Source organism: Bos grunniens, chromosome 6, assembly GCF_055505025.1.
Source record: "Bos grunniens cultivar Pamir isolate PY7600 chromosome 6, Bosgru_T2T1.0, whole genome shotgun sequence".
Lineage (NCBI taxonomy): Eukaryota > Metazoa > Chordata > Mammalia > Artiodactyla > Bovidae > Bos > Bos grunniens.
Genome location: NC_141170.1, coordinates 45,974,182 through 45,995,246, shown reverse-complemented (window position 1 = coordinate 45,995,246; position 21,065 = coordinate 45,974,182). Strand labels below are relative to the sequence as shown.

Genomic DNA, 21,065 nt, shown 5'->3' with positions numbered 1-21,065 from the left:
GAAGCGACTTAGCAGCAGCAGCAGCAGCATACTCAACAAACTAGGTATCAAAGTGAATTTCTTCAGCTTGATAAAGGGCATCTTCAAAAACCCACAGCTAACATTGTAATTAATGGTGAAAGACTGAATGCTTTTACCCTGAGATCAGGAGTAAGACAAGAACATCAGCTCTTACATTTTTATTCAACATTATGTGTGCGTGCTCAGTCACTAAGTTGTGTCTGACTCTTTTGCAACGCCATGGACTGTAGCCTGCTAGGACTCATCTGGCGCTGGGATTTACCAGGCAAGAATACTGGAGTGGGTTGCCATTTCCTACTCCAGGATATCTTCCCAATCTAGGGATTGAACCCGTGTTTCCTGCATTGGCAGGTGGGTTCTTTACCACTGAGCCACCAGAAAAGCTGCCATTCAACATGATACTACAGATGGAAGTCAGAGGAATGAGGCAAGAAAAAGAAAGGTTGGAAAGGAAGAAGTAAAACTCTCTGCTCATACATGACATGATCTTATATATAGAAAATCTCAGGAAACCCACATAAAAATATTAGTGTAGTCACCAAGTTGTGTTTGATGCACAATCCCATGGACTGCAGCCACCTCCTCTGTCCATGGGATTTCCCAGGCCAGAATACTGGAGTGGGTTGAATAAATGAATTCAAGGAGGCACAGAATCCAAGATCAATATACAAAAATCATACATGCAATGGAATAAGAATACATGCAATGGAATATTACTCAGCCTTGAAAAGGAAGGAAATTCTGACACATGGTACAACAGGGATGAACCTTGAGGATATTACGCTAAACTAAATACGCTAAACTAAATACGCTAAACTAAATATCCAATCACATACACATAATACTGTATGAATCCACTTATACACAGTACCAACTGCAGTCAAATTCATATACAGAAAGTAGGATGGTGATGGTGAAGGACCAGGTGGTGGGAAGAATGAGGAGTCATTTAGTGGATTTAGAGATCTGCAAGATGAAAATTGTTCTGGAGGTTGGTTTCACAACAAGGTGAATGCATTTAACACTACTGTATTATAAACTTTAAAAGGATTAAGATGGTAAATTTTACATTGTATGTATTTTACTATAATTAAAAATAAAAACAAAATACTTAGGAATAAACTTAACAAAAGAAGTATAATATATGTACACGGGAAATGACAAACACTGTTGAAAGAAAATTTAAACACATGGAAAGACATTCTTTGTTCATAGATTGGAAGTCTTGATTTTGTTATGATGACAATTTTCACCAAATTGATCTACAGATTCAGTTCAATACCTATTAAAATTCTAGCTATCTTTTTCGACCCCATGGACTGTAGGAGTCTATCATGCTCCTCTGTCCATGGGATATTCCAGGCAAGAGTACTGAAGTGGGTTGCCATTTCCTTCTTCAGAGGTTCTTCCTGACCCAGGGATTGAACCCGGCTCTCCCGAATTGTAGGCAGACACTTTACCATCTGAGCCACCAGGGAAGTCCTAGAAATTGACAAGGTGATTCTAAAATTCATATATAAATGCAAGAAACCTAGAGTAGTAAATAAACAGTCTTGAAAAAGAAGAGCAAAGTTGTAAGACTTACAGCTTCTGATTTGAAAACTTGCTGCTGCTGCTAAGTCCCTTCAGTCGTGTCCGACTCTGTGGGACCCCATAGACAGCAGCCCACCAGGCTTCCCCGTCCCTGGGATTCTCCAGTCAAGAACACTGGAGTGGGTTGCCACTGCCTTCTCCAATGCACGAAAGTGAAAAATGAAAGTGAAGTCTCTCAGTCGTATCCGACTCTTAGTGACCCCATGGACTGCAGCCTACCAGGCTCCTCCATCCATGGGGTTTTCCAGGCAAGAGTAATGGAGTGGGTTGCCATTGCCTTCTCCAAAAAGTTGCTAAAAATCTGCAATAATCAAAACAGTGTGTTACTGGCATAAAGATATAGATCAATGGAAAGGTCAAAAGACATAGAGATCAATGGAAAAGAATTGAGAGTCCAGAAATAAACCTTTATGTTTATGTCGATTGATTTTTGACAAGGATGCCAGGAAAATTTAATTGAAGACCAATAGTCGTTTAAACAAGTGGTGCTATGATAACTGACATTTTTTTTTAAAGTCACTCAGTCGTGTCTGACTCTTTGCAACCCCATGGACTATATACAGTCTGGAATTCTCTAGGCCAGAATACTGGAGTGGGTAGCCTTTCTCTTCTGCAGGGGATCTTCCTAACCCAGGGATTGAACCTGGGTCTCCTGCATTGCAGGTGGATTCTTTACTAGCTAAGCCACAAGGGAAATCCAAGAATATCGGAGTGGGTAGCTTATCCCTTCTCCAGGGGATCTTCCCAACCCAGGAATTGAACCAGGGTCTCCTTCATTCCAGAAGGATTCTTTACCAACTGAGCTCTCAGGGAAGCATGATATCTGGGCTTTTCATTCCTTGTATGTTTGGTGTGAAGTACAGGTCCAACTTCATTCTTTTGCAAATGACCCCTACGTCACACCAAGCATAAAAATTAATTCAAAATGAATCACAGACCTAAATATAAGAGCAAAAATTGTAAAACTCTTAGAACAAAACATAGGCATATATCTCTATAACTAAGCAGTGGCTTCTTAGATATGACCCCAGAAACACATGTGACAAAATAAATATAATAAATTGGACTTCATCCAAAGTAAAAACTTTCTTTGCATCAAAGGGCACTCTCAATGGAATGAGAAGAAAACTCATACATTGGGAGAAAATATTTGCAGATTGTATAAGGGACTAGTATTCAGAACATATATATAAATAATTCTTCAGTTCAGTTCAGTAGCTCAGTCATGTCTGACTCTTTGCGACCCCATGAATCGCAGCATGCCAGACTTCCCTGTCCATCACCAACTCCCGGAGTCTACTCAAACTCATGTCCATCGAGTCAGTGATGCCATCCAGCCATCTCATCCTCTGTCGTCCCCTTCTCCTCCTGCCCCTAATCCCTCCCAGTATCAGAGTCTTTTCCAATGAGTCAACTCTTCACATGAGGTGGCCAAAGTATTGGAGTTTCAGCTTTAGCATCAGTCCTTCCAATGAACACCCAGGACTAATCTCCTTTAGGATGGACTGGTAGGACCTCCTTGCAGTCCAAGGGACTCTCAAGAGTCTTCTCCAACACCACAGTTCGAAAGCATCAATTCTTCGGCACTCAGCTTTCTTCACAGTCCAACTCTCACATCCATACATGACTACTGGAAAAACCATAGCCTTGACTAGACGAACCTTTGTTGGCAAAGTAATGTCTCTGCTTTTTAATATGCTATCTAGGTTGGTCATAACTTTCTTTCCAAGGAGTAAAATTATACAAAAAAGACAACCCAATTTAAAAAATAGGCAAGGGACTTGAATAGACATTTCTCCAGAGAAAATATACAATAAACCAAAATGCACATGAGAAATGCTGAATATCATTAATCATCTTGGAAATGCACATGAAAACCATGAGATTGTACTTCACACCTCTAGAGTGTCAATAATAATTAATATATATAAAATAACTTGAATTGGAGAAATAGAAACCTTCATACATTGCTGGTGGGAAAGTAAAATGGTGAAGCTTGGGTGGAAAATAGTTTTCCAGGTCCTCAAAATGTTAAACGTAGAATTATCGTATGATCAGCAACGCTACTCCTAGGCACGCACCGAAGAGAATTGAAAACATGGTCACACAAGCACTTGTACGTGATTATTCACAGCAGCATTCCAAAGTAGCCAAAAAGTGGAAGCAACTCAAATGTTCATCAGTGGATGCATGAATAAACACAATACAGCAAGTCCATATAGTGTGATATGATTCAGCCTTAAAAGAAATGACAATTGATACATGATTTTTGAAAATATGCAGAGTAAACCACACATAATAAGCAACATATTTGTATGATTTCATTTATTTGAAATTTCTAGAATAGGCAAATCCATAGAGACAGAAAGTAGATTACTAGTTCTAGGGATGATAAATGGAGTAATGGGGAAGGACTGTTAATAGCTATGGGATTTCTCTTTAGAGCATTGAAAACATCCTGAATTTAGGTAGTGGTGATGATTGCACAATTTTGTGAATGTTCCAGAAAGCACTGAATTGTACATTTCAAAAGGGTAAATTCTATGATATGCTAACAATATTTCAGCTTTTAAATCTATCAGACTAATCCTAGAGGGCAATGGTATTTATTTGAGAAAAACTTTTTCCATACTGTGTTTGTAGGTTTGTTGCTTCACAGATCTGTGTTCTGGAAAAGGCATACATAGGGAAACCACTATGATAATCGCCTAGGTTGCTGGGAGTTATGGCCAGTACTCTCAGACTGCACTGCAGAGGAGCCTACCACAGAACGTTCTCAACAGTAACTGGAATTTTTATCTCAGGGTTTTAATATGAGGTTTTGGTAGACAGTAAAGTGTTTTTTAAACTGCAAGTCTCAACCCATCAGTGGATCATGAAACCAATTCCAATTATTTTTTTAATGAAATCAAATGAAATTTTTAAAAAAGCCTAGGGAAAGCATCGTTTCATGATCATTTAGTTTCAGATATGCAAATTTAATATATTATATTATAATATAAAATGTACTTGGTACTGTGGATCATAGTAAAACAACTTTGAGAAACACCAATCTAATAGAAAGAGCATGGATGATTTTGGGAAAAGATGCTCCTGAGATAGAAACTATATATATATATATATATATATATATATATATATAATTGATTGGAGGTTATTTATAGCAATGAAGAATGGAGTTATGGTTCTTCCAGTGATTATAATATTTCATGTTCCATTTGCCTATAGACCCTTCAGTGATTACTTAATAAGAGATTCTCTTCAATTCTCTGATCCTTCTCCTCGGATATTACGACTCTCAATAGCCAAAGCCACAAATCCAAACTATGTTCCTCCAAAAAGTGTAAGTGGGTCTATGTGAAAGAAACAGTTCCTATAGACTTTGTAACCTGACTGTAACTATAATGTGCTTCCCTCTTATTTCTACGTGGGTATTTTTCTTTTCTTCCTGTTTATTTTCCCCTCTCATCAAATGAACTTTTCTATTTCCCCTGGGCTAATATATAAGTCAGGATTTGATGTGAGAAGCAGATTTCCAATGAGTATTATGTTTAATTAACCTTAAGAAATTATGGGAGCTGATGAGAAGTCTATGGAAGATTGTCATAGCAGCTGGGACTTGGGTCTGGTCATAAATCTAGGAGAAATAAGAGAGAGAAGAGGCAAAGCAGCAGTTCCCTAGAAAATGCTTCAGTGGCCATTTCAGATTCTTCAGTCTGGGAGAGTCTCGCCTCTTCAGACAAGGGAGGAAGGCTCAGGATACTCAAGGGTACCCAGCTTCACTGGAATGTACCCTTATGTTTCAACTCCAATTTTCAAGGTCCAATTCCTTCTCAATCATTGCCCTAACTTTAATATAGAAGATGATATGTTTGGGAATTAAATTTGCACTGAACTACACCTATTCACAGAAGTAGATTTTGAGTTTGGTTTTCAGTATTTTCAGTCCTGTGACCATAGGAGATAAGGATTTATTTTGGGTAAGTCACAAAAACTTTTCCAGTCTCTTAACTACACCTTCAAGTGGGAATTTAAAGCCCTGAGCTGATAATTATTTTCTCAATTTCTCCAGTGCACTTAGAGGCAATAAACCAACCCCATATACTTCTTTATTTCATTAAAAAGATTTCTGTCAGCAGCTGCTTGGTTACCCAAATGTTGCTTTCTGTTTGTCAGTGCATGCCATGGACTACTAGTGTCTTTTTTTTTTGACCCCTGGCAATAGGATCATTAATAACTTTAAATCTAATCTGCTCAGAGAACAAATTCCAGATAGTCTAGAACTAATATAGGTATACTTTGGAGATATTTTGGGTTCAGTTCTAGACCACCCCAATAATGCAAATATTGCAATAAGACAAGTCACATCAATATTTTTGTTTCCCAGAGCATATAAAAGTTATGTTTATACTACTGTAGTCTATTAAATATGCAATAGCATTATGTCTAAAAACCCAATGTATATACCTTCATTAAAAAATATTTTACTGCTAAAAATTCTTAACCATAATCTGAGCCTTCAGTGAGTCATAATCTTTTTGCAATATTAAAGTCAAAGATCACTGATCACAGATCAGCATAATATAACAGTAATGAAAAAGTTTGAAATGTTATGAGAATTACCCAAGTCTGACACACAGATTCAAATCACACACAGATGCTTTTGGGGGAATGGTGCCTATAAACTTGCTTGGTGCAGAGTTGCCACAATCCTTTAATTTAAAAAAAAATAAAGGACAGTATTTGCAAAGTAAAACAAAACACAGTATGCCTGAACAGAGGACGCATCCTTAAGTTCTGATCTGGTTGTCTGTTGCTTTATACCAAACCACACCTCAGAATCTGCCTGCAATGCAGGAGACCTGGGTTCAGTTCCTGAGTTAGGAAGATCACCTGGAGAAGGAAATGGCAACCCACTCCAGTATTCTTGCCTGGAAAATCCCATGGACAGAGGAGTCTGGCGGGCTACGGTCCACAGGGTCACAAGAGTCGGACACGACTGAGAAACTAACACACTAACACACACCCAAACATAGTGATGTAAAACAACAGTTATTTTGTTACGCTCAAAGATTCAAAATAAATTTTTTAAAATGTATTTATTTGTGGCTGTGCTGGGTCTTTGTTGCTGCTCAGGCTTTTTCTAGTTGCAGAGTTGTGTCCTACGTTGGCAGGCGGATTCTTTACCCCTAAGTCACCAGGGAAGCCCACTCTCCTCAAGGATGTTATGAGTCAGCAGCTCTGACAGGGAAGCAGGTATGACTTGTCTCTGCTCCATGATGTCTGGAGCCTCAACTGGGAGATTTCTAACGGCTTGGGTGTCTCAAATGGTAGGCAGCTGAAATCAACTGAAAGCTCCATACCTGCCTTGCTTGGCCTACGGTATTAACAAAATACCGGAGACTGGGTGGCTTAAACAACAGACATTTCTTTCTCACAATTCTGGAAGCTGAGTAATCCAAGATCAAGGTGCCCTTAGATTCTTTTCTTAATGAGGACCCTCTTCTTGGTTGTAACAGCCATCATCCAGATATGTGTCCCATGACCTATGCTTTGTATGTAAACAGAGAGAGTTCTGATCTCCCTCCCTTTTCTCATAAGCACACCAATCTCTTTATGGAGGTTCCACCCTCACGACCTTATCTAAACCTAATTATCAAAGGCCCCACCTCTAGTGCCATTGCATTGGGGGTTAGGATTTTAACATAGGAATTTGGCTGGAGGTTGGAGGGGTGTTGAGGGGGTGGATATAAACATTCAGTCCATTGTTGTTATTCAGTCGCTAAGTCATGTCTAGCTCTTTGCGACCCCATGGACTGCATTTAAACAGGCACCTCTGTCCTCCACTATCTCCTGGAGTTTGCTCAGATTCATGTCCATTGAGTCAGTGATGCTATCTGACCATCACATCCTCTACTGCACCCTTCTCCTTTTGCCTTCAGTCTTTCCCAGCATCAGGATCTTTTCCAATGAGTCGGCTCTTTGCATGAGGTGGCCAAAGTATTTAGAACTTCAGCATCAGTCCTTTCAGTGAATATTCAGAGTTGATTTCCTTTGACTTGTTTGATCTCCTTGAAGTCCAAGGGACTCTCGAGTCTTCTCCAGCACAATTTGAAAGCATCAATGCTTCAGCACTCAACCTTGTTTATGGTCCAGCTCTCACAGCCATATATGACTACTGGAAAAACCATAGCTTTGAATAGATGGACCTTTGTTAGCAAAGTAATGTCTCTGCTTTTTGATATGCTGTCTAGATTTGTCATAACTTTTCTTCCAAGGAGCAAGTGCCTTTTAATTTCATGGCTACAGTCACCATCTGCAGTGATTGTGGAGCCCAAGAAAATGAAATGTGACATTGTTTCCACTTTTTTTCCATCTATTTGCCATGAAGTGATAGGACCAGATGCCATGATCTTCGTTTTTGAAATGTTTGCCTTTAAGCTATTTTTTTCACTCTCCTCTTTCACCTTCATCAAGAAGCTCTTTAGTTCCCCTTCACTTTCTCCCATTAGAGTGGTCTCATCTGCATATCTAAGGGTGTTGATATTTCTCCTAGCAATCTTGATTCCAGCTTGGGATTCATCCAGCCAGGCATTTCGCATGATATACCCTGTATAGAAGTTAAATAAGCAGGGTAACAATATACAGCCTTGTCATACTCCTTTCCCAATTTTGAAACAGTCAGTTGTTCCATGTCCAGTTCTTGATCCACATACAGGTTTCTCAGGAGACAGGTAACGTGGTCTGGTATTCCTATCTCTTGAAGAATTTTCCACAGTTTAATGTGATCCACACAGTCAAAGGCTTTAGTGTAGTCAATAAAGCAGATGTTTTTCTGGAACTCCCTTGCTTTCTCTATGAAATGATAGCTTGCAATTTGATCTCTGATTCAGTCCATTACAACAACTATTTGTATTGCCCCCAACTGGAATGACTTGAAGGTTAAACTTAGCTGGGACTATTTACAGGGTCACTTTTGTATGGCCTTCCTATGTGGCTTAGACCTCTCTCAGCATGACAGCTGTATTCTGAGAAGGAATATCCTAAATTGTAATGTTACAAGGGTGAGCCTTCCAGGAGAATCAGGTAGAAGCTCCATGTTTTTCTTATGATTTCACCTTGGAAGTCACATTATGTTTCTGCAGGCATACTCTGTTGATTGATAAACGTACAAGTCTGGCCAAATTCAAGGAGGCAGGGCCGCAACCCCACCTCTCCATGAGAGAAGTGGCAAAGAATTTATAGGCACTTAAGAAAAACACTTCCACACCCAGTGATGTGAGTCTTTTGGTATCCTTGAGCATGGTTTTTGTATGAAGAAAAAACTGTGCAAAGGTATGCTCTTAAGTAATTAATAGCCAATTTTTAAAATTTCAAATTAGAAAATCTATTTCTTAGACTTTTAAGTTTAGTTTGGTAGTTTTATTATTCTATTTATAATTCTAGCAGTTTTTGACAGTAACTTTTAAGAGTCCTAAGTAATATTTGATATACAAACTTAATTCATTCAAATAGTTTATATTTATACATGCTTACTTGCTCAGTCATATCTGACCCTTTGCAACCCCATGGACTGCAGCCCACCAAGCTCCTCTGTCCATGGAATTTTCCAGGTACGAATACTGGAATGGGTTGCCATTTCCTTCTCCAGGGGATCTTCCCGACCCAGGGATCGAACTTGCATCTCTTGTGTCTCCTGCACTGGCAGGCAGATTCTTTACCACTGCACCGCCTGGGAAGCCTAAATATATGAAATTTGATTTCTTTTTGGGTCACTTTATGTCAACCATCTACAGTAATAAAACCTCAAATATTAAATATTTATTTAAAAATGTAATACATTAAACTTATGAACACAGTGAATCTGAAGTTTTTTCTTTTTTTTTCCTGAATTTTTTAAATGTAAGAATTGATACTGGCCCAGGTTCTTGGACTATTTAATCAACAAATTGATAAGAGGCCAGATGAAAAATTGAGGCAAGGCTTCATCGGGACTTGTGCTGCAGCAAGGGGGAGGGAAAACAAGTAACAGGTGTCCTTGCTTGCTTCCTGAGAGGGGGGTGAGCTCCTCCCTTAAACAGGGTGAGGGTAGGGGCAGATGACGTTTCCCAGGTGGCTCGGTGGTAAAGAATCTGCCTGCCAGTGCAGGAGAGGCAGGTTTGATCCCTGGGTTGGAAAGATCCCCTGGAGGAGGAAACGGCAACCCACTCCAGTATCCTTGCCTGAAGAATCCCATGGACAGAGGAGCCTGGTGGGCTACAGACCATGGGACTGCAAAGAGTTAGACTCAACTGAGCGACTGAGCACAGAGGTAATGACAGGAAGGGTGGCTTAGGTGGTCTGCCAACTCCCTTGGTGGTGCTGTGTGCAGGGATCATGCATAGTATCCTGCTTTTGCTCCTGGTATCTCAAAGTGGCAGTTGAATTTTAGCCTTTTTGTATCTTCTACTTATTCATAATTTGCCCCGGCTGTGTACATAAGCAGTTCTTTTTAGTCCCCTTATACTTTCTTTGTATTCTGTTGCTCCAGCAGGCATTTGTCGAGGTGCAGGCACTGCAATAAAAGGTCCCAGGTACCAGCCTGTTTCAGAATGACATAAAGTTAAGATTTCAACTGAATGTCATCCTTCTAAATCAGTTTACTCCATGATACACTGCAAATTGCAGTTGCAATGTTATCATTCTTACAGGCCAAATTCTCTTAAAACGTGTGCCTACTTTTATTTTAATATACACTTAGTTTTTGTTTCTAGTAATTTCAAATTTACTGACAATCTGCAAAAATTAAAGTCCATTTTCTTTGTCGTTCTCTCTCCTCTGTGTAGGGTGTGTGTGTATTTAATTTTTTCCCTGCATCACTTTTCAGTTCATATGTTTTTCTTTTTCGGCCACCCTGCACAGCTATTGGGATCTCAGTTCCCTGACCAGGGATCATACCTGGGCCACGGCACTGAAGGTGCCAAATCCTAACTAGATCATCAGAGAACTCCCTCCCTGAATCATTTTTGAAAGTTAGTTACAGACGTTGTATACCCCTTTCCCTCAGTGCTTTATTGTGTTTCCTAACAATAGGATATTATCTTTTAGAACTACAGTACTGTTACCAAGATCAGGAAATTTAACCCTGATATAGTACCACATCTATTCTACAGTCCCTGTTCAAATTTCATCAATTTTTGCACATACTTATTCTGAAGACAAAGTGTTATTTCTATGAGTTTTAGTTTCTTAGCTATTTGACAGTTAATTCTAAATCTTCTAAGAGTTTAAAAATAACACATGCCCACAAAAGAAGTCAAGTTACTATTACAAGTGTCTGAGGTTACTTGCCACCAGAGACTTCTGATGGATACACTGTAGGAAGTCCTTTTACCTCTATGAATGTCATACTAAGTCTCTTTTAATAGTAACTGTTAGGACTGTTGCTGTTCAGTTCTCTCCCATCTTTAGTTTAAAAGTTCCAAAACAGCTGAGTTTGAATCTATACAACCTAGTTTCAGAAGGATGGAAATTGATCCTTTTGGCTAAAATCATGGGTTACTACAATATTCTCATCTCTTCTGTTGAATTTACTGAGAAGTCTGGTCCAGCAATCAGATGCTACTTTGTAACTATGATCGAGACAGTATTTAGAGTTTGATGCTTATAAGTACTATTTTCTTTTTCTCCCCTAGATTGAAACCAAGATTTTGTCATCTACCCTGACTGCTATTGCAGCTCCTAGAATTGTAGACCTTGCCCATCCACGGATCAAGATAGAGGGTCTGTGCTTTGAAAGAGAAAGAAGTGAAAAGCCCATTCGTCCTGTAAGCCGTCACTACCTTGGCATCCTTCAGCTCACTTTCTGCTCTTTTCCAGGTGTTACTTTGCCTCTGTAGGGCATAGACCAAAGTCATTGGATACAAAAACTTTGAAAGAGTGGTCTGTGGCAGGAAGGAAGTTCTAGCTGCAAGATATGGAGAGAGGTTGAGGGTGAAGAGCATCATGGATTTGGGAGTCAATAAGAGCTGGGTTCAGGTTCCTGCCTCACTACTGCTAGTTCTATGATGTTGTGATAACCTTCTTGAGCCTTATTCATTCAATAAGGATTTGAATCTCTATTGCATGCCAGACACCATGCCCATGAACACAATGGAGGGAGACCAAAAAAAAAAAAAAAAGTAAACAGATAAGATGATGTCAAGTAGTGATAAGTGCTATGAAGAAAATGGGAAAGGAGTGACTATGGCTGAGGTTAGAGAACACGCTTCATGTGTATGGTAATCAGGGAAAGTCTCTCAAAGGAAGGACTATTTGAGCTGAATGAGAAGGGGTCAGCTAAGTGAATGAGAAGAGAATGTTCTAGTAAAGGGAAGAGCACATGCCAAAGTCCTAAAGTTGTGATGGCATTGTGAGCAAGGGGATTGTCAAGATAATAGTTCCCAGTTTCAGGACTGTTGTGACTTGTGATAATCAATAAGGCAGGTGTTTAGCACAGAGCCCAACACCTTCAGTGGTTTCCCTCATTCTTCCTCCCTGACACTCTCCTCCATTCATTGTAGTGGCTACTTGACTTCTAATCCCAACTGAGTTTTCAAAAAATACCTAATGATCATGTTGCTAAAGGAAATCAGACTAATTTCATCATTATAGGAATCTGAGCATTAGATGTGGAATTCTATTAGGAAATTCCCTAGAGAATCAATAAAACCTTGGGAGAGTGACTTGAGTTTGCTAAAATGACTTGTGACCTTTGGGCAAATCAAAACCTGATTCTCAGCTTTCTTAGTATGTGATTATAGCCATCTTTAATTGCTAGAATTGTCTGGGGAGTTAAAAAAAATCTTTTAAAAAAATGATTCCACTGTAGATGAGGCTTCCCAGGTGGCTCACTGGTAAAGATTCCACTTGCCAATGCAGGAGACGCAGGAGATGAGGGTTCAATCCCTGGGTCAGGAAGATCCCCTGGAGAAGGAAATGGCAAGCTACTCCAGTATTCTTGCCTGGAAAGTCCCACGGACAGAGTAGCCTGGTGGGCTGTAGTCCATGGGGTCACAAACAGTCAGACATGACTGAGCAACTGAGCACGCACTACTGCAGATAATCATACTCTTAAGAGAGAGAGAATAGTAGCTATATGTCATCTTTTCTATTTTACCAATAAAGCAACATAATAGAAAGGCCTCCTGGCAGATGTGGTTTCCAAAGTAAGACCAAAATGAGTCAAAGAGTCAGTCAGTCAACATATCTTTATTCAGCAATAATTATGTACCAGAATCTAGTCTGCTGCTGCTGCTGCTGCTAAGTCGCTTCAGTCGTGTCTGACTCTATGCGACCCCATAGACGGCAGCCCACCAGGCTCCCCCGTCCCTGGGATTCTCCAGGCAAGAACACTGGAGTGGGTTGCCATTTCCTTCTCCAATGCAGGAAAGTGAAAAGTGAAAGTGAAGTCACTCAGTCGTGTCTGACTCTTAGCGACCCCATGGACTGTAGCCTCCCAGGCTCCTCCACCAATGAGATTTTCCAGGCAAGAGTACTGGAGTGGGTTGCCATTGCCTTCTCCAAGAATCTAGTCTAGCTTTGGGCAAACAGGTATATCTCTCAAGCAGCTTATATTCTGGTGGGGAGAAGCAGACAATAAACACCCCAACAATAAAATAAATGAGCTAAGGCAGGTGTTGGTAAGTTCTGTGAAGAAGATTAAATAGGGTAATTAGAATGGCCAATATGCCTTGGATGGTCAGGGAAGAGCTTCTTGAGGATGTGATGTTTGAGTCTAGAGACTTGAATGATGAAGAGGAGGCATGACAAGAATGGGGAAAGAGAGTTTTGAGCAGAACTAGCAAGTGCAAAGGTCTTGAGATGGAAAGAGCTGGGCCAGAGGGGTCTATGTGGCTGGGGTCTTAGTGATCAAGGGAGAGATGGAAGGAAGGTGGGGTCATGGAGGATAGCAGGCAAACCATGTAGGGCCTTCTTGACCACAGTAAGGAGCCTAATTCTTAGAAAAATGGAAAGCTGCTGGAAGGTTTAAACCCTGAGAGTGACATGATTTGACTTGGGCCTTGGAAAGTACATCCCTCATCAAGTTATTATGGTGATTGCATGGGAATGATACAGGCAAATCACTGAGAACACTCTCTGGTTCATGGAATACACTTGTTAAAGTGCACCTTCTTGCCCTCAGTAACTGCTGTATGAAGGCTGGATTGTATGGGCAAGAAGGGAAACAGAGAGGCCAGTTAGAGAGTAATCAGGAGAGAAATAATGGTAACTCGATAAATGCTATACCTGGAAAGAGAGATGTGAAATTTTTGTGTCATTTTGTTTCCACTATAGATCTCCCACGCTGCCTTGCTGGCCCACCCCAGCCCTCGAATACTAGCTCTAGCTAAGGCCAAGCCTCTTCACAAAGATTATTTACCTCCCCGCGATGCCCTCTGGCCGGTATCTTATGCTGCTATCCATTCCAAGATATCTCCCAGAATTCAAGAACTAGCTAACCCAAATACAAGGTATTTCAATTAAAGGCTAAGATGGGACAGGAAAGCCTGGGGATACTAAGGAGAGGGAAAAGTTGATCTAGTAAGGTCAATGAAATGAATTGTAGGAAAACAATACATTTTTAGAATCATCTCATTTGTTACATTTATTGTGGCAAATCTATGGTCGTCTTACCATGAATTGTTGATAAGACTACAATTAAATAGTTAGTGGACTAGTATTGAGCTTCAGACCTAGGATAGAACTCTGTTATTATGGATATGGGATTATTTATCTATATTATTAAGGGAATAATCTATCTCTATTGTTGGGACTTCCCTGGTGGCTCAGGTGATAAAGAATGTGCCTGCAATGCAGGAGACCTGGGGTTGATCCCTGGGTCGGAAGGATCTCCTGGAGAAGGGAATAGCTACCCACTCCAGTATTCTTGCCTGGAGAATTCCATGGATAAAGGAGCCTGTTGGGCTATAGTCCATGGGGTGGCAATGAGTGGGACAGGACTGAACGACTAACACACATCTATACTTATATTGTTAAGGAAAACAAATTATAGAAAAGAAACATAATTGTTACAATTTCCTACATTGCAGGCAGATTCTTTATGGGCTAAGCCATGGGGGAAGCCCCACTTATATTATCTCAGAGGAGTACATAATAAGCTGGTAACAATGGTAACTTTGGGGGCCTAGGGAGCTAGGATGGGAGGAAGACTTATTTTTCCCTAAATAGACTTTTGTAATTTATCAACATTTTTGCATCATGTACATGTATGAACTATTAAAAATAAATCAGAAAACATATTAAAGAAAAACTTGCCTCTAATTCCTATTCATTTTCAGAAGACCTCTCAACTTGCCTGAACCTCAATTCATTTCGTTACCTTCAAGGGGTAATACTTGATCCCCTTTTTCTAGCACCATCAAGAAAGCATAATTGAAAACATTGTAGTAGTCTTGAGCTCAGGGAATAGGAAATATATTCAATCTTATATAATAAAATATTTTAAAATTTTGCAATAAGTTTTTCTTAAAAAAAAAAAAGTTAAACATCAAATGAAATGACACGCATTCTTTGTACACTGACAAAGGAAAGGGAAGAGTAAGATCAGGTACTCAAGATTCTATTCTGGTAGAAAAGTTCTTATTTGGTGGTTAAGGATGGAAACTTCAAAAAAACATAATTTCTTCAAGTTCACTGGTGAACTGTCTGGCTTTGTTTTAACACTGCCAAATTACTGAGGAATTTCCAGAATTTGCTTTCTATGGAAAGAGGAAAGGCTTTGGAATCTGACACAAATCTAGATTTGACCACAGGTCATTCTTACGACTTGCCTGAGCCTTCATCTCCTTATCTGTATAGTGGAGGTCAATGATACCTGTTTTATGAGATGCTTATGAAAATCAAAACGGGATAATAACACAGTGCCTGACATATAGTGGATGCCTGAGGAGTGTTAGTTCTCTTTCCCTTTCATCCTATTTCAAGTTGAATCTTTTTTTCCATTTCAGGACTCCTGTGCATATTGTATATTATGATCCAGAAGTCTTTAAAGTCAAGCCAGCTGCTTTGAAAACACAATGTTCTCCGAGGATCCAGGAGTTGGCAGAACCTATTACACGTTAAAAACAGAAAGCCACAGTTCCCTAGTCTGGTGCTGAGCGTTTGTAGTCCCCACCCCCTCAATACACACTGGACCGCTAAGGAACACCACTGCTGCTGTTACCTGCAATTGTGTCTTTACCAGGTCTGGGGACTCCAGCATGCTTTAGAGAGAAAACGAATGCCTGCCTTACTATCCTTACTTCTCTCCTCTTGCATGTCTTAGCGGTCTCATTGTTCTGACTGACCTGAAAAAACAAAACCTCCATATATTTGCTGGTTTTGCTTTTCTTTTCCCAGTGAGATCTCTGTTCTCCAGTAGCTGATCTCATCTCACTGTCTTCTCAAATAAATCCTGAAGACTGAAATCATTCTTTGTGTTACTTTTCCATTGCCCCCTCATTACTGAGAAGTAGCACTGAAAAACGGTGAAGCCTTTGTGGATAAGTCAAAATGCTTTCTATAATCTGTAGATGAAATTTAGGAAACAGGTTACTATATTTTTTTGAATGAGTAAATGAACATTTATTAAATATTTTTGTGACAAGTGCTACACTAGATACGTATCAGGAAATACAGTAACCTTGAGATAATTATTATCATCTTCAGTTTACAAGCAAGAACATTGAGATCCAGAGTTTATATGCCTATATTAAACTGCCATACAGTTATAAATCAAATTGCAACTTTCAGCTCCAAATTGAAGTATAATTTTATTTAAAATATAGTTATATATTAAAATCAAATTATTGATAAAGTTGGTAATTTCTGCTTACTCTGGATCAGAATTTTTTAACCTAGAGTCTGAAGACAGCCTTTGCAGGGTCCATAAATCTTCTATGAGTTCATGTACAATTGCATGTATGTCAGTTTGCTGGGAATAGCACCCATGTTTCTTTCTTTTTTTTTTTTTTCCATGTTCCTTTATTTGGCTGTGCTGGGCCTTCTTGCTGCTTGTGGGCTTTCTCTAGCTGGAGCACTCAGGCTCTGTAATTGTGGTGTGTGGGCTTAGTCTCTCTGGCGGCACGTGAAATCTTCTCAGACTAGGGAATGAACCATGTCATCTGCATTGGTCGTTGGATTCTTTTATCACCAAACCACCAGAGAAGTCCACATCCATGGTTCTGATCATAGTCTGAAAATAATTCATGACCTGAAAAAGGTTATGAAGCAGTGTTCTAGATGATAGCTTTTCATTTCTCAAAATATTTGATTAAACCAGTAGACTTTATGTTTTACTACTATATATTTATCACCACAACTGGAAGCAGAAGGGAGCCTCGGGTAGCTTTTGTAGCTCAAAAGAGGATTGAGTCTTCTGGAGAATAAGGTGATGGAGTCTTTTGGGTCTTCTTGGGGTTGCTGCGGCAGAGTGTTTTGGTCTCCATTTTGCAGAAGCATAAATGTCATGCAGCCAATGGGGAAGGCAGTGCTGCTGCCCCGCTCCCCCCCGCCAAAAGAGTGCTGCCTCAGGTTTCCGTAGGAAATAGATTACTTTAAATGATTCCGTCCCCACCAGCCTCTTCCTTTTCTCATGCTCAGTGTCATTTATCATGAGTAACAGAAACTAGGCATTTGGTAAGCGCTATAATGCTTTGTCAAATTGCATCCACCCAGAATTTTTTTAATTTGTTTTATTGTCTCCGTGGATTAGTATTTTATGGAGTAAACTAACTTTTATGGCCCATCTAGATTTGCATGAATGAGCTTGTTTGGAAACCAGTTTTACAGATGATTGAGCTCTATCTCTAAAGCCTTTATGTTAAGCTAATAACTAGTGTCGTGGACAGGTAATACCATGTGGTAGTTTTGGTTGTTTTTTGTTTTAGTTTGATTTTGGGGGTTTTTGTTTGTGTTTGTTTTTTTAGATAGAAGGAAAAGAAAAAAAAGCTAGGTTTATTGGTTAAAATGAAATATGGGGAATTCCCTGGTGGTTCAGTGGCTAAGACTTCATGCTCCCAATGCAGGGGGCCTGGCTTCCATCCCTGGTCAGGGAACTAGATCCTACATGCGGCAACTAAAGAGTTTGGATGCCTCAGCGAAGATGGAAGATCCTTCATGCCACAACTAAGACCTGGCAGAGCCAAATAAAACGAAAAATAAAGTTTCTGGAAATGACCCTTAAGACAAGCAGCAAATAAAGAAACATCTATTCAAGGATATCTATGAAAATTCAGTAAGAAAGGTGAGAGTCTGTGATATTCAAACTACTTTTAGGCAGATTGTGTCTTGCCACAAATTCCAGTTCTGTCTTTAAATCCCTAAGTTGCATTCACTTTTTACCTGTTTCTTCCTTTGACTTGCACACAAGAATCTTAGAGCTTAATGAATGTAATGTTCAAATGTGGTGATCCCTCTCAGCAAATAAAATTCCTGGCATCATGCCTAATCATAGCAGGAAACCAAAAAATAACAGCTGCTACCATCATCACCTCCACCGCTACCCCAGGAGATTGCCAGCTTGTCTGTGCCGCTCTTCTGCTTGGTTTCTGGTATCAGTACTTTAATCTGAATTTGTTTTTACTTGCTCCCTGGAGTAGATATGTGTGTCTATGTTCATATGCATGTGTGCCTGTCTTTATTATGTGTTTGTGTATAAATTGAAAGTTTCCTAAATCCTTTAAAGAAGCAGTTACTAAATAAGATCATTGAGGAATTATACAGAGGCTTATGATTAACTACCAAAAGTTATAATAATTTCACTAAGAAGCTCAAATGTCTTCTCACCCCATTTAGCTGTCAAGTGTAATAGCTGCAAATGTTCACCTTTCTGTAGCTTTTATTCCCAGATGGTTGTATTAACTGTCTCTGTTATGCCTTGGAGTGATTTTCAGCTCCTTATTAGCAGAAAGGTGGAGAATATTATTATTAGATTTGTGAAATTTGAGTAAGTTAATATTGTCCATTTTGGAAAATGGCATCAGTGAGACTATTCATAGTCTACCAAAACTATCAAAGGATTTTTTTTTTAAGCCACTAGTTCAGAAAGGCCTGAAATTTCTCAGGACACAGGATAAAGATTAAAACTGTTTTATTCTGCCTCTGATGATATTCCGTCTTTCACTCCTCTGGTTTTAAGATGAAAGCTTAATTGAAAGTACTCATTAGGGAAGCTTAGTTAAACCATATTAAAATTATATTTTATGACCGTATTAAAATAAAGATGAACATATCAGTATTTTATATTAAGACTTTTTTTTAAACTAAAAGTTCATTTTTTCCTTCTCATATAAAAAGAACTAAACCATCTTTGTAAGTTCCTAAAAGTATTGTGGGCTGTAGGTACTGAGCCTGCTGTGCCCGGTGGGGCAGTCCGCCGCGTTCAGGTAGGTAGTCCTTGGGTCTGTGTGGCAGCATAGAGACCTGAGAGCGGCCAGAGATACACACGTGCAGGTTATCTCAGTTAGCTGTGGTTGGGACTGGGGGTTGGTGAGAGGTAGGACCAGGAGACAAGGAATCCTGCTTTGGTACTTGCTGGTATTGGAGAAGTGCTGATGATTATGTTTAGGAGGGTATTGATATGGTGATTATGCTTTTAAAAGCTTTTTAAAAAATATTAGTTTTCAGCTGTGCTGGGTCTTTGTTGCTGCTTGTGGTCTTTCTCTAGTTGGGGTGAGTAGGGGCTGCTCTCTAGTTGCGGTGTGCAGGCTTCTCACTGTGGTGGCTTCTCTTGTTGCGGAGCATGGGCTCTAGGGTCCACGGGCTTCGGTAGTTGTGCATAAACTTTAGTTGCTCTGAGGCAGATGGAATTTTCCCGAACCAGGGCTTGAACCCATGTGCCCTGCATTGGCAGGCAAATTCTTAATCACTAGGCCACCAGGGCAGTCCTGGTTATGCTTTTAAAAGCAGTTCTTTTTGAGATAGAAGCTGAGACATTTGTGAATAAAGTGATATCTAGAGTGTGTGTATGTGTGTGCTAGGTTGATTCAGTCATGTTCAATTCCTCGCAACCCTATGGACTGTAGCCCACTAGGCTCCTCTGTCCATGGGATTCTCACTGGAGTGGGTTCTCATGCCCTCCTCCAGGGGATCTTCCCAAACCAGGGATCAAACCTGCATCTCTTATGTCTCCTGCATTGGCAGGCAAGTTCTTTACCACTAGTGCCACTTGGGAAGCCCTATCTAGAGTTTGCTTTGCAATAATCCCAACAGGAGTGGATGAGAGTATCGATGAAACAACTCTTGGTTATGAGTTGGTGATTGTTGAAAGGAAGTGATGGAAGCATAGGGTTCATTGTAATAGTCTCTCTTCTATTATACGTCCTTGAAGTTTTACATAATAAAGTGGAAAGTCCAAGGGGAGCAGGGATGGACAGTTACAGGTCTCAACAGAGGCTTGAGAGGCCTGAGCAGCACAAAAGTCCCCCAACACTTCACACCAGCAGCCTGATCTGCTTGCCTCCCACACAGTTGGTGTTAGGGCTATTTAAGTGGGGAAGTCAAGGTAATTTTTCTGTATTCCATGGCTGGTGTAGGGGAGAAATAGCACATACAAGATGGTGAGTATTTTATAATTTGGTGGAAACAGGATGGTGGAGTAACAACCTACTAGAAATAAGGTAAAGCGAGATAAACTAGTGTTCCTACCCCAAATCCAGGGGAATGGGCGAGACTTAGAACGTTCACCACACTTCTGGTGGGAAAGGGTTTCGAGTCAACTCTAATTGAATTTTCCAAGGTCGGGATGCCTCTGTTGACATCTGGGTTGCAACTGCTTGACTCTCAAGAGGTGATGAACAAACGGAAACAGAGAAGAAGCTGACTTTTGTTTGTTAACCTGGATTTGGTTGAAGGAAGGAAGATTGGAGCATAAATGTTACATGGCTTTCTGCAATCTAGGAGAGAGGGGGTGAAGGCGGTGCTTTTTCTGTTCAAGGTTGTTGGCTCTGAAATGAGGCTTCACAGAGTATTAGCTGTGCAGCCTTGTACAAATTACTTCTCAATGAAAAGGAGCTAATAGTGTGTGCTGTTGAGATTTGAAAGTCTCCAATAAATTATACCTGTCTTTTCCTTGCCTTAGTTCAGAAACAATTGCGAAACCCAGACAAATGGAGTTCAACATAACTCCTTTACAACTGATAAAGGTGTTTGGAGAATGTGATTTTAATGAACCAATTGGATTTCTAAATACCTTTCCTCCAGGCACACCTGCCCCCAGAGCAGACAGAGCACACTCTGCTTATGGCTCTGAGATCTCAAGGAAGAAGAAATGCACTCCTTGTTCTAGATTCACCAGCAGAGGAGTCACTGCTCCCACGAGAAGGAGGAAATAGGGGTTGGTGAGGGCAAAAGTGAGGGAGTTCTTCTCTGGGGAATTCTCCTTCTCCACATGGAAACAGGAGCATTGGGAGATGTTTATCACTGGGTTCTTG

At 40.1% G+C, this 21,065-nt stretch overlaps 1 protein-coding gene across 1 annotated transcript in view; it reads left to right on the top strand.

The window, feature by feature from the left end:
• Positions 1 to 16,061, top strand: part of SPMAP2L (sperm microtubule associated protein 2 like) — a 41,739-nt gene extending 25,678 nt beyond the window's left edge. Inside the window, exons 6-9 of the mRNA XM_086405626.1 lie at positions 4,843 to 4,957; positions 11,289 to 11,420; positions 13,930 to 14,105; positions 15,603 to 16,061. Coding sequence (XP_086261752.1) covers positions 4,843 to 4,957; positions 11,289 to 11,420; positions 13,930 to 14,105; positions 15,603 to 15,717 — 538 coding nt within the window. The 3' untranslated portion in view covers positions 15,718 to 16,061. The remainder of the gene's footprint in view (positions 1 to 4,842; positions 4,958 to 11,288; positions 11,421 to 13,929; positions 14,106 to 15,602) is intronic.
• The last annotated feature ends 5,004 nt before the right edge of the window (positions 16,062 to 21,065 follow it).